This window comes from Mastacembelus armatus, chromosome 5, assembly GCF_900324485.2.
Source record: "Mastacembelus armatus chromosome 5, fMasArm1.2, whole genome shotgun sequence".
NCBI lineage: Eukaryota > Metazoa > Chordata > Actinopteri > Synbranchiformes > Mastacembelidae > Mastacembelus > Mastacembelus armatus.
The window spans coordinates 2,542,715-2,555,153 of record NC_046637.1 but is presented as its reverse complement, the minus strand read 5'-3'; the positions used below and the strand labels follow the sequence as shown (position 1 = coordinate 2,555,153).

General features: G+C 40.5%; 1 protein-coding gene across 1 annotated transcript in view; it reads right to left on the bottom strand.

The window, feature by feature from the left end:
- raly (RALY heterogeneous nuclear ribonucleoprotein) overlaps positions 1-12,439 on the bottom strand; it is a 94,754-nt gene that overhangs the window by 23,397 nt on the left and 58,918 nt on the right. The window contains exons 2-4 of the mRNA XM_026307328.2: positions 9,831-10,156; positions 5,242-5,314; positions 3,678-3,725 (exon numbers count right to left, since the gene is read on the bottom strand). Coding sequence (XP_026163113.1) covers positions 3,678-3,725; positions 5,242-5,314; positions 9,831-10,086 — 377 coding nt within the window. The 5' untranslated portion in view covers positions 10,087-10,156. The remainder of the gene's footprint in view (positions 1-3,677; positions 3,726-5,241; positions 5,315-9,830; positions 10,157-12,439) is intronic.

The window sequence follows — 12,439 nt, the reverse complement described above, 5'->3', positions numbered from 1 at the left end:
AACTTAATTTGTTGTGGGCTCCCTGAATGTCCATGAAAAATGAAATTCACATCTGTTATAGAGTACATAGATACTGGCACCAGTTGTTCGGCACACATAGTTTATAGCCAGTGAAGCCGAGAGGGGATGGTCCAGGTCTCTCCAACAATGTAAAGCACCGCAAAGAGTCGCAAATAAGAATTTCATCGCACGGTGTAACTATTATGTTTATATTGTGTGTATGACAATAAAACCTCTTGATCTTGATCTAGTCTCTGGACTTCTTTATTGCTCCTTTTCCAAGGGCCCTAGAGGTATTCACTGGTGCCCTTCCATGATGTCACAAAACATCTGGTCCAACACCTTCATCTTTTACGGGGGAGGTTCTTCATCCGTATTAATACGATGGGAAAAACATCCAACATTCTCCTTGTAAGAACTGTCAACTGAAATAAGCCAGACCCCCTTTGTTATGAAGAAAATAAAGCACTTAACATGTTGCCTAGTCCACTTCAGTCCACAGAAACACCATAAGGCAGCCTACAAAATGTTCAACTTCAAACTACTGTATGTAAAAATTCCACGAGTAAAGAAATCAATAAATGATTATTTTTTTAAAATTATTTTTCCTATTTTTTAATTATTTTGTTCAGCTGCTCTAGCACTACTATTAGTTACTTTATTCTTACACTATGCCATGAAAACCAGTGTCAACAGCTGCTGCATTTGCACTACAGATACACCTGCACCTGGGAATTCTGTTATAGACATGGGAACATTGTAATGTATGTGCTGGACATAGGTGAGACAAAGTGAAGGAAATTAAAAAAAGTCAATGAAACTGAATTAATGAATAAAAGTGTGGAAATAGATGAAACTGCTCCTCACCTTTGTATATAGAGCTACTGCCTTTGCTAAACACTGTAATATGAGATGAGGTGAGATGAGATAGGATGAGACAAGTCCATAAGTCCATACATGTTGTCTCTGATCTCCCTGTCAGTGAAGCCCAGAGCTGTGGTATGAGGGTCTGAAGGTCCTGGTACCTGAAAATAGTTTTAAAACTCCTAACATAGTATCCATTTTCATTTCCTTGGAAGTCTTGTTGCCGCAGTTATTTTCATCATACATGGATTCACATATGAAGAATTATTTTTACCTATAATTTGAGCCTTCCGGGAACTTTCTCATCATCTTTGTCAGCAGCAGGATGAAAGTGCAGTTTTACACAGATAAGGTGTTCCCACTTTGAGAGGAACCATCTGCCTCTTGAGTGTTTAAATAGTGACAGGAACATCCGCTCTCAAAGTTTTAATGTCTTCACTCTTCCCGAGTTGTCCGACATCAAACTTGAAAATAGTGCAGTCTGTTGTTCCAGTATGTGGGCACATCCTGGGTGAGCTGGTGGAAGGTAAACTTATAGCTGCTGTTTCTTGTGAACTATTTGATTGACTCTCAAGCTGTGATTAATAAAGATTACCGTTTTCACTCCAGTCAGCAGCCATATAGTATTTATAACTTACATGGGTTTCGTTTCATTTTTCATAATTACCAGTAAGCAGAAATGTAAAGTACAGTAACTGTGACATGCAAGTCAGCTGCATCAACATCCAGGCATCAGTTAAAGCTGCTCGTTTCACACAGGCCTCGGATACATTTCACACAGAAATGCTGTTGAATTGGTCTTGGCTAACTCGGTTGGTATTATTTGTCTAAAACCTACATTTTCAACCAAACTATAGGAGTGTATGTCTTTGCCAATAAAATAGCTTATATATTCATGTTCTGCCTTGGACCAGGCAGAGGTTTCGGCTTCTGTGCTCTGAGAGTACCCACTAACGTGCACCGCTGCAGCTTACTACTGTACTGTAGCTGTTGGTGTGTCTGTCCTCTCTCCACGCTGTGCTGTCTTTCTAAGGGAATAGTGAGTTTATGGAGCTGGTGGTCTCACTGGCGCCAATCAACAACTCAGTGTGCATCACACATCACAAACAAGAATTGTCCTGTCTTTCTCTGTTCTGAGTAAGTACAGGCAAAGAACAATGACATGGAATTTGATACTGAATGTACAGACAGACAACTGCATTAACAAATAACTCTCTCCCACAAGGCGGAACCATGATTACCATTCTTTACTGTTTTAGACTGCGCCATGTGAAAACAGACAAAGTTTGATGTGTTTTGACAGGAGTCAGAAGAGGCTTTGGAAGAGTTCTTCTCTTACAAGCATGACCATCTTTTGTGAAACCTCAAGAGTTTCAAAACGTCTGCAAATAATGACATCGAATAACCCTGGATTGTTTTATTATTTTTTCTCAGGCTGAATGCGAAGATCCCATCGCTTGATCGGAGACAGACACTAGTTTGACATCTGAGATCATCTGATGTATTATGACTGATTTATCTCAGCTGGCCATGTCCACTTTCTGCTCTCCTCGGTTTTACCATTGATGCTTGTTTATTTTTCTGTGCATTCAATTTCAAAGCCCTGAACTCATGAAAATCAGTTGAGACGTACGACTTGCAAGGATTTGCTTGAAGTATGTGGAATGCCAGGACTGCAGATGCAGTGATGGATCTGATGATAACTTTCACCTGGACTTGTCAGAGGAATAATAGTTACCACACTGTGACATGACTGCAGAGGTCATTGGATTGAATTTGACCGGAATTGAATTTGCTCCACAGATTGAATTTATCGAGAGGCGGAGAGAACGAGGAAAACTTTTGCAACTCCATCGCCTTAGGCAAAACAACCATCCAACTATTGTTTTGATTATTTCTTTGCAGTTGGAGGGGCCCAGTCATTTATAAAAAAAACAATTAACAAAAAAAAAAAAAAAAACAGAACTAATCTGTTCTCCTTGCCCTCTTATTATCACCATCCAGAGACCTTAATCTTCAAATCACTGAGCTCAGTTAACATCATATCACCTACAGAAACACTGCATTTCTAAACTTAATACGGTATATCCAAACAATTGTTGGGGTTCTGCTATAAATAATGAATAAACTAACTCAATGGGGAAGTGGCTGTCATCTCTGGAAAAAGCAAACCCAGTTTATTTTCTGGGTTTTTATTTTACTGCTGTAGATTACATTCACCCATGAACTCCTGAATTTGCATGAACTCTGACCATAATTATAAGAGTTTAAGTTCCACTCCTGACAACAGTTTGAACATTTTTCCATGTAGATAATTAATACCAGGCTTGTTGGTGACTCGTCTTTAATTGCTCTATCTTATGTCTATTTTATTTTCTTTCATGCTGCCACATTGATTTGAGGATTTACCTGCAGTGGTTCTTTACGGAGCACCACTTACAGTATTTTCCTTGTATTTTATGCAACAAAAAAAAATCTGTTCATCATGAACATTTCTACACTTGCTAGTTTTACAATAATCATGTTTAACCTTTGTTAGACACGTGTTCCACATTTCCCCCCAGGTCAAAACTGCTTTTTCCTTTGTTTCCATGTTTACATTCTGTGCAATGCAACTGCAAGCAAAGGACGTGCTGTAAACAACACGTGCTGAGATGGGTTTAACTAATTGAGGCTCAAGCACCACATTCTGCCCCAGGCGTCTGAAAGGTTAACATCTTTAACATCTTCCTCCTCTATGAAGAGCAGAGCCAAGAGTCCACAGCTGCAAAAGAGAGAAGAATGTAGAAAGTATGTGAAGTACTTCCTCTTACCTGTCATAGAAGTCTTCTCTGTAGTAGTCGTAGTCAAACTCATAGCCACTAGGAAAAAAGACATGCGAGAACATAATGACTATACTAAACAAATGCAACACAATGCTTTCCATACCACAAGCAAGAAACCAAATTTAAAACACACATGGGAACAAAAGCTGTTGGGGTATTAAAATATATACAAATGAAAAAAATGAAAATGCATAAAACATGCTATTACAAAAAAAAAATAATCGCAAGATACTGTATTGTCATCTCACCCCATGAGACAGGAGAATAAAAAAAGAAAATCCCAATTGAACAATAAAACCTGGAGACAGACACTGGATTCTTATTCTCATTTAATGCTTACAGATGCATGTCCTTCACTCAGTTACTCAGTAACTTAAGGCAAACGAATATGGAATTGGTTTCAGACTATAGGGGAACACATTGTAGACAGATTCTTTAATCAAAACATAATGTGGAAGAACTACACAGAAACCAATACTGCCCTACACCTACACCAGCTTTAATCACATTTTTAATATTAAACAAATTGAATTTAATGAAACGTGTAGTGTGATACACAGGGAACTACTCTGCAGCTCTTCATGGGTTTTAATCCAACATTTAGCTCATAGTTTTGGTTTTACAACATACTGAATGTTTTGGCTCAGCTGCACTGCTGTCATCAACCCAGCAAACACACCCTGCAACCCAGTGCTGATAAACTGCACATTACTGGTCTAGCACCAACCAGAAGACAGTCAAAGTTAATAGCTGGAGCTTTAATAGCCAGCCAAAGAGCCAGATATTTATCTGACATAAACCTGGAATATTTGGGACTGTGTTGGCTGTCATCCTGTTTTCTTATTTGTGTGCCCCATGGATTAATAATACACCTTTAAAACACTCTCATATGCATGAAAACCTGCATTTAGGACACAAGTTTTACAAAACTCTCAGCTGTTTAAGGCACTGGGACTCACCACACATTTACAAGGGGAAACTAGTTACTATCATACAAACACATAATTTAGAACAAACGATTAAGGTCTGAAATGTAAACATAAAATGCATCTTATATACAGTGACATGTCTTGTGTGGTTTTGTGTTGTAAGGAAGAATCTGAAATTGCCTACTCTCCTTCGACAATAAAAAAAACTACTTCAAGGCTAAATGCTTATGCAAAGGTTAGACAGTATTTAAAGACAAGGACTGAGATGCCTAAAATAGAAGCCTCAGACTTCTTCAGGGTGCTGTTATTCATAAAACACCTACATGTCTCCGCTTCCACCTTCATCAGGGTGCTGTTATCCAGGCAGGTAGTTTAAAACTTTGGCCCTCCTCAATTAAAGTGGTTTAGATGTCTGTCCCACTTGAGCGCCTGTATTTGTTTTTGTGCTCAACATATTTGTGGTCATAGTATTCTCTTGCTGGCTTTCTAATAAAGATCTTGGCCTTTAAAAAGAACCTGTGCTTGCTTAGTAAATTCCTGAAATGCACACAAGCTTAGAAATATGTGACTGAATCACACACTGATCAATCAAACAAATCAATCCAATAAATGTCAGTGTGTACCTGTAGAGGGAAGCTGCTGATCGCTTCAGGCCTTTGGGTCTGTTTGGCTTTGGCTCTCCTGCCATGTTAATATCTGAAAAAGTAGAGAATTAGATTTTGTACTTTCATTAAACTTGTTATAAAGCAAACAGACTAAAACCGCATTCCCCCAATAAAAGATATATACTCTCTTTACTCTTTAACACAGTCAGACCCCCACAGATTTTATTTAAACGTTGGTATGAGAGGAAAGACAGTAGGAGAAGAGACAACAGAGCCAAGCAAAAAAAAAAAGACCTGGCCTCCCCAAACGCTACTAAAAACAGGCAACTCTGATTGTTTCATCATGGTCTCAGAATCAATGTACACATACAAATGTAACGTCAAGTGTTCAGCCAGCAGATGTCGCCATTTTTGAATCATTTTTTGTGAACTTTTTTCAGCACAGCTGATGGAGCGCTGCAGGAAGCTGTGATTTCTCTGTCACTGCTGTCATCTAGCTCTGAAGCTGCTTGGTGTGTTAGCCTGGGATCTCCACTAGAGGAAGCTGTTGAGCTATTTTACAACATCTACATTCAGCACCTGCTGTCAGTGCAGGCAGCTGCTCAGTCAGTTCAGCTCCCAGTGGCAGTCACAGCATCACATCAACTCACCACACATAAATAATCACGAGGAAATTAAGAAATCTGATTGCCTTCCTTATTTGCAGAGTTGAAACATGTTGTTTGTCACTCACATACAAGTTGCAGCTCCATAAAGGTGGAATATTAAATTACAAATAAATGCACCATGGGCCAAATCAAATGAGAGGAACTAAAATGACACATGTTGTGCTTATTATGCTGTGTTAATATAAGACTGAAGGAACCAAGGTGTGTAAATGCACAGGTTTAAGAATTAAAGGGTATAGACATATTAGAAAGATGTTAATTTCTGTCATGCTCAATGATCATATAAAGCAGCTTGGAAAAATCAGCCATCAGTTATCATGAAGTTAAAAAACTGAACTTGTTTAAGAACTAATAGCTGTTTTGGTCCTTTTATTCCACGCACGATTGCGGTTCCTTTGAGTTTTCTTTCCACCCAGCTGGGGTTGGTGGTTAATGGCTGCAAGGAAACAACCATGCAACTATGATTCATCCTTCCATCCATCACCATTAATCCTTCCATTCTCTAAAGTCCTCATCCTGTTCAGGATCCCTAGGGGGCTGGAGCATATCCCAGCATCCACTGCATGAAAGACAGAGGGCACCCTGGACAGATCTGTGGTCTAGCATAGAGCATAGAGTTTCCAGTTCACCTACCCCGTAGGATTATGACAGTTCACACTCTGGACAGAAAGAAAAAAAAAGTGTGCTGGCAGATGTGAACACAGGAGGAGGCGCAAACACTGAGTCGCTGTGTTTAAGGACCACAGAATGAACCACACAGTCCACACTGCACAGCTACAGCTCCTATATATGAATGTATCTATGTTCACAGTCATGCTGAACTATAAGTTAAGCTTTAAAGCACTGTAACGATGCACTTCACATTACATAAAAACATCAAGAACAAGTGAAATCAAATTCAGGGTCAGGGGAAAATTTGTCATATTTTAAATAGATCAGATAGAAAGAGCTTTTAGCAGTTAGAGGCTGAAGAGTCAAGCCTTTCAACTTCAACTTCACCATGAGGAGGAGAAAGTGTGTGTGTGTGTGTGTGTGTGTTTGTATCCCCTTGCAAACCACTGGACTCCTGCCATTTCCACACCTGGCTGTGGTTGGTGTTCTGGTTCACTGCCTCAGACACACACACACACACACACACACATTCATCCAACCAAAGCTCTTATTGACCTTCCCCTTTTTGACCTAGGGGAAAAAATAGAAAGTACACACTACACACACACCACACACACTACACACGATGCTCTGTATGCCTCAGTGACTGTACTCTGTCTCCTACAGGATCTTGTCATTAAAAAGGGAAGTCCCTGAATACGCATTCGACTCTTCCGGTGTCCTCACGCTATTCGTCTGCTGATCAAGAAATTGGAAACCCTTAGCTCTTGTTCGGTTTGCTAAGCAGCCTGTGAATCAATTGTCCTCTCTGCTGCTGTCATTATCTCAGAGCACTCTGGCTGGGTTGCTATCTTTCTTTTCACCTCAAGAAAAATATGCTACTCTAAATAAAAATGCATTCATTCACAATTTTTATTTGGATTTTTCAGTTTGTCTCTCAGCTGATCTTCTTAATTAAAAGTCATCCCAGTGATTGGTCATCATATAATTACCAATAAGCATTGATGATGTTTATTTCCTCCTCTTGGTTGCCAGAATGTGAAGCAGTTTGTTGGTAACAAGCTTCTCTCCTAAAAACTATCTTAAATACCATACAACATTTAATGGTTGAGTCCTGCATTCTAGCACACAAGACTCCAAGATAGCAATTGTGTGTTAAAAGGGATAAATTAGTCTCATAATAAAAATGCTGTCTACCCAGAAACGCACAGTGGGCTGAAACTAACCGCAGAGCTAAAAATGAAGAGAATCAATGGTAGAGAGACAAGAAAAGAGTTAAGTAGTTAAGTGGTACAGAAAAAGAAGACAGATTTTATATTATCCCTTAGGCAACACACACACACACACACACACACACACACACACACACACAAAAGCTGCAGTAGGGCAGAGAGCATCACTTAGCCACCCCACAGCTGTCACAGCTTTATCCTGCATCACACACACATAGACACATACACACTGATGTAGCCTCCTGGGAAATGTACCCTGTATTACTTCGTGAGTGTGTTGAGAAGTGTTGTTGGTGCGATAGCAATTAACCCTTCAACCCAGAACACACACACTTTCTTCATGCACACACTTTTATGCATGGTTGTCTTTATATAATTGTGAGGACACTCAGTCCACCCCGTGCTTGTGTGGGTTTTCTCCAGGTACTCTGGTTTCCTCCCACAGTCCAAAAACATGTATGTCAGGTTGATTGGTGACTCTAAATTGCCCATAGGAGTGAGTGTGAGTGTGTGAGGTTGTTTGTCTCTATGTGGCCCTGTGATGGACTGGGGACCTGTCCAGGGTGGACCCCTGCCTTTCACCCAAAGAGAGCTGGGATAGGCTCCAGCAGATCCCTGGGACCCTGGTTAGGACTAAGGGGGTCTAGATGATGGATGGATGGACACACACAACACATTCCTTAGAACCTTAACTACTATAACCTTAACAGTCACAGCTATATGCCTAACCCTTGCCCTTACGGCCCTTACAATCTGACCGCTAAAACCTTAACGATCAAAAAGCCTTTTGACGTTATTAGAACTGGCTAAAACATTTTCACAACAATGGCACTGAACACAAAAATTGCACACAATGTAATAAAGGCTCTTCAGGACTTACACTGATTTACATTTATTTTCTGGACTTATGTTAACTCAGAGGTGGACACCCCTGCTCCTCAAGGGTCATTGTCAGTTGTTTTCCAACTGTCCCTTCCCTCCCCACTGCTGATTACCTGGATCAGGAGTGTTCAGTCAACCATCTGGAAGATCGCTGGGAAACAACCAGGGCAGTGGCCCCTGAAGAGCATGTGTTGCCCTCCCTCGCCCTAACCTAACTGCTTGCCTAATCCTAACTGACTTACAAGGGCCATGTCTCCACAAAGTGTGTGTGTAAACAGGTTTCAGTCCCCACAGTGTGAGTAAAACCGGGCAAAAACACGCACACAGCATGGACAGAGGCTATTAAAGAAATGTGCTCGCAGCTCTGCAGTGACTGAACATAAACCAGATGAGTTCTTCACACCAGCTCGATGACAGCTCCTGTCTTCCTGCTCTGCCAAGGGAACCAACAGAAGGAGAACAACACTCCAGCAGCTTAAAGACACACTCCACCCAACTCATATTTCCCTTCTGATATTTTATTGCACAGTAACACAGAGGAAAGGTGGGAGACAAACACCACGCATAAACAGTAGAGACAAAAAAAGAGGATCTAATGGTGTTTAGGGTCATCAGAGGTTCCAGAGGCTTGTGCCATCACAGCAAGTTCACTGGATGTTAGTCTGATTATTACACGAGTGAGTAAGACACACAGTCTGAAGACATCAGTCAAACAAGCAAAAATACCTACAAAGACTTTCTTGTGCAGCCGATCACACGTCCCTACAACTTTGACTGCATTAACTACTCAGCTCACATTCAATCAACACAATGTGGGATTTATCAGTAGTTATTACTAGACACCAGTAGCATTACTCACTAACAAGACAGGTCATACTGTGATGTGCTTGAAGGGCCACTAGGCTTTTGTTTCCCTTCACACATTCAGCTTCTTATTTTTTTTAAATGACTTGGGACAAGATCTTGTTGAACTGGCCATCATCTTCAGGGCATAGGGTCTTATGGTTTAAACCACTATCACACAGCCTAATCGACTGATCCGTTAATTCCACCTGCAGTGCAGTGGCCTTTTCACATCAACGCATCTTTGTATGTGGAAATTTGAAGGCTGGAAGGTTTTAAAAAAAAACTACCCACTACCCAGAAAATCTCATGACTACAACCACAACCAAACCATTTCACTTACAGCTCACACAGCAGCTCAGTGACTTACCCAGTGTCTGTCCAGCCAAAACCCTCCCGTTCTCCCCAATCACTGCCCCCCTGGCATGCCTCTCGCTGGCGTACTGGACGAAGGCGTAGCCTTTGTGCACAGAGCAGCCCAGCACCCGGCCATACTTGGAGAAGATGCTCTCCACATCTGACTTCTTCACCACCGCTGTGTTCAGGTTGCCGATAAACACCCGAGAGTTGATGGATTTTGGGTCTGTCTTGTTGGTCACATTGCTGGTCTGGACCTTCAGCGACATGCTGGAGAGTCGGGCGAAGGAAATGACTGACAAATGGATGACTGGGAGCGAGGTTAACAGTTAATGGGATCTGGACAGAATAAAAAAGAAAGAAAAACTGTTGTTAGCCACAATAGACTAATGAAGGCTGTATCCTGTGGTTAACCTGCTTTGCTTTCAGACCACAGATGAACTACACTGAACATGCACATATTTTCAGAAGGCTACAGCTCTGAAGCTGTAAACTGCTTCCTCTGGAACATAAAGGCACCATAACAGAAGCCTAACCAATAAGTAACTGAGGCAGATTTCTTCCTTTAAATATAATTCTACACTCTGGCACCACAGTTTTAGAAAAGATTCACGAATGAAGAGGAAACAATGAATTCTTATAATGAATAAATGATCATCACAATTGAAGGTTTCAAGCAGATACACAACTGAAGTGCCATCTTAACCTCTACTGAAGGTATACCTCAGTGAGGGGCTATAAATGTCCTTTATACACGAGCAGTTCACCTTAATTACCTATTTGCATTAAGGCAAAGGGAAAAGAACAGCCAACAATTTTGAAGTGAACAGGCGAGTTGCAGCAGACCACCGCTGCTTCGTCACATTAGACGATTGATTTGAAAACCAACGGTGTTTCTCACTGTCTTCACTTCTATCCACACAAGTAACGAACACATGCTGAGAAGACAGGGAGGAGGAAAAGGTAGAAGAGAGGGGAAGAGGGAAACACATATTTCCAGTGTGTATTCCCCTCGACATGCTAGTAGAATTTCAGTAAAACAGTTTTTGAACTTACATTATTAAAGAGGAAAAATCCATGGTGGTGTACAGTTTGTTGATCATTGATGCTGCAGCTCTGACAGCTACAGTAACAACTGCAGAGAACTCACTCCCTCCATAGTGAAAACAGATGGAGCTTCACACTCAGAAACTCTACCTGCAGACACCAGTGTTTGTGTGCTGTTTTTTGTGGATAGAATCACACAGTCCATCAGCATATCTTTCTCAACGTGGTTGACAGGAGTGCGGGTCTAGTGAGTTAGCCTTTAGGCCAGTAACGATGCCTCTATGAGTGCCAGGTTTCCTCTCACACCATTTCTGGTTCTTCTTTCTCCAGAATCACACTTTAGCCTGAGCCACAACACCAGTGTTTGCAAATCATCGCAAGTAGTTTGTACTTTATCCTCTTCCAGAAAATCTTGGCTGGAGCTGAGTTTTGTTGTTGATAACAGGCTCTATCTAACACAAGAGGCTGCTGCATATTTTATTTTTTAACAAATCTCATGCAAGAAACCCAAAGACCGAGATGAAGACCTAAGGCACACCAACATAGGCTGCTGTCATAGGCCGACTTGAAAATAAAAAAGTGTCATCAGCTGCTTGGCATTAAGATATCCTCTGTACTTGGCATTTACAGAAAGCTAAAAGATTTGTGTTACTGAATGAATGACTCATTTAAACCACTGATCGTACAGTAGTGGGAGAGCAATCGAACAGATGAGTCAGCAGAGAGGAGATGGGACAATTTGTTTTTTTTTTTTATTCTAGTTTTTCTAACAAAAGAATTGTATCTTTACTAGTATTAGAAATATAGTTGCTGCAAGTGTTAAAAAAATTAGGCTCCTGTTCAAACACACAATACACACCATTTTAGTTTGTATTTTTCAACATGTTTTCTCATAATTTTGTATTTGACAGTTTCCCATTCTTATGTCGCAGCTACAGGGGGTTGTCCTGTGGCACACAGTAAAAAAACGGACGTGACTTAGAATAAAGAATAAAGACTTGCCCCGATGGTACAGCTCTTATTGTAGGTTTTACTTGTTGACCAGGAATAGCTTCACTTTTTAAATAACTATTTATTCAAACAAGTTATACATAGACATATAAAGGCAAGTAAAATGGACAGTTTACAAACTCTACTGCCCTTCCAGTTTATTATTTGCTGAACACACCTGATTCACACAATCAGCACCGGGTGGAGCAGGGATATCTGGAAAACAAGCAGGGCAGTAGATGTTAAGGACCACGGCTGATGATCTCTGTCTTACAGCTTTAAAAGGATTTGAATTTAGAGATGGCAATGAAGAAGTGCTGATTTTAGTTGGATTTTTCCTCAGGCACTTGAGAAATATAATGACAGGCATGACTTTGAAATGTCCTTTAAGACTTTAGAATTTAACTTATAGAAACTTACATTAGTAGGCTAAGCAACTACAACCAAAGGACAAATAAAAATGAAAGTAATGTTGTATGCATGACTTGAGTATATCAAAACAGATAGTGGGTTTGGGGTAATAGCAAAAAGATTTTTTTTTTTGCAAATTAGAGTCATCAGATCAGAACAATCCACACACAAAAA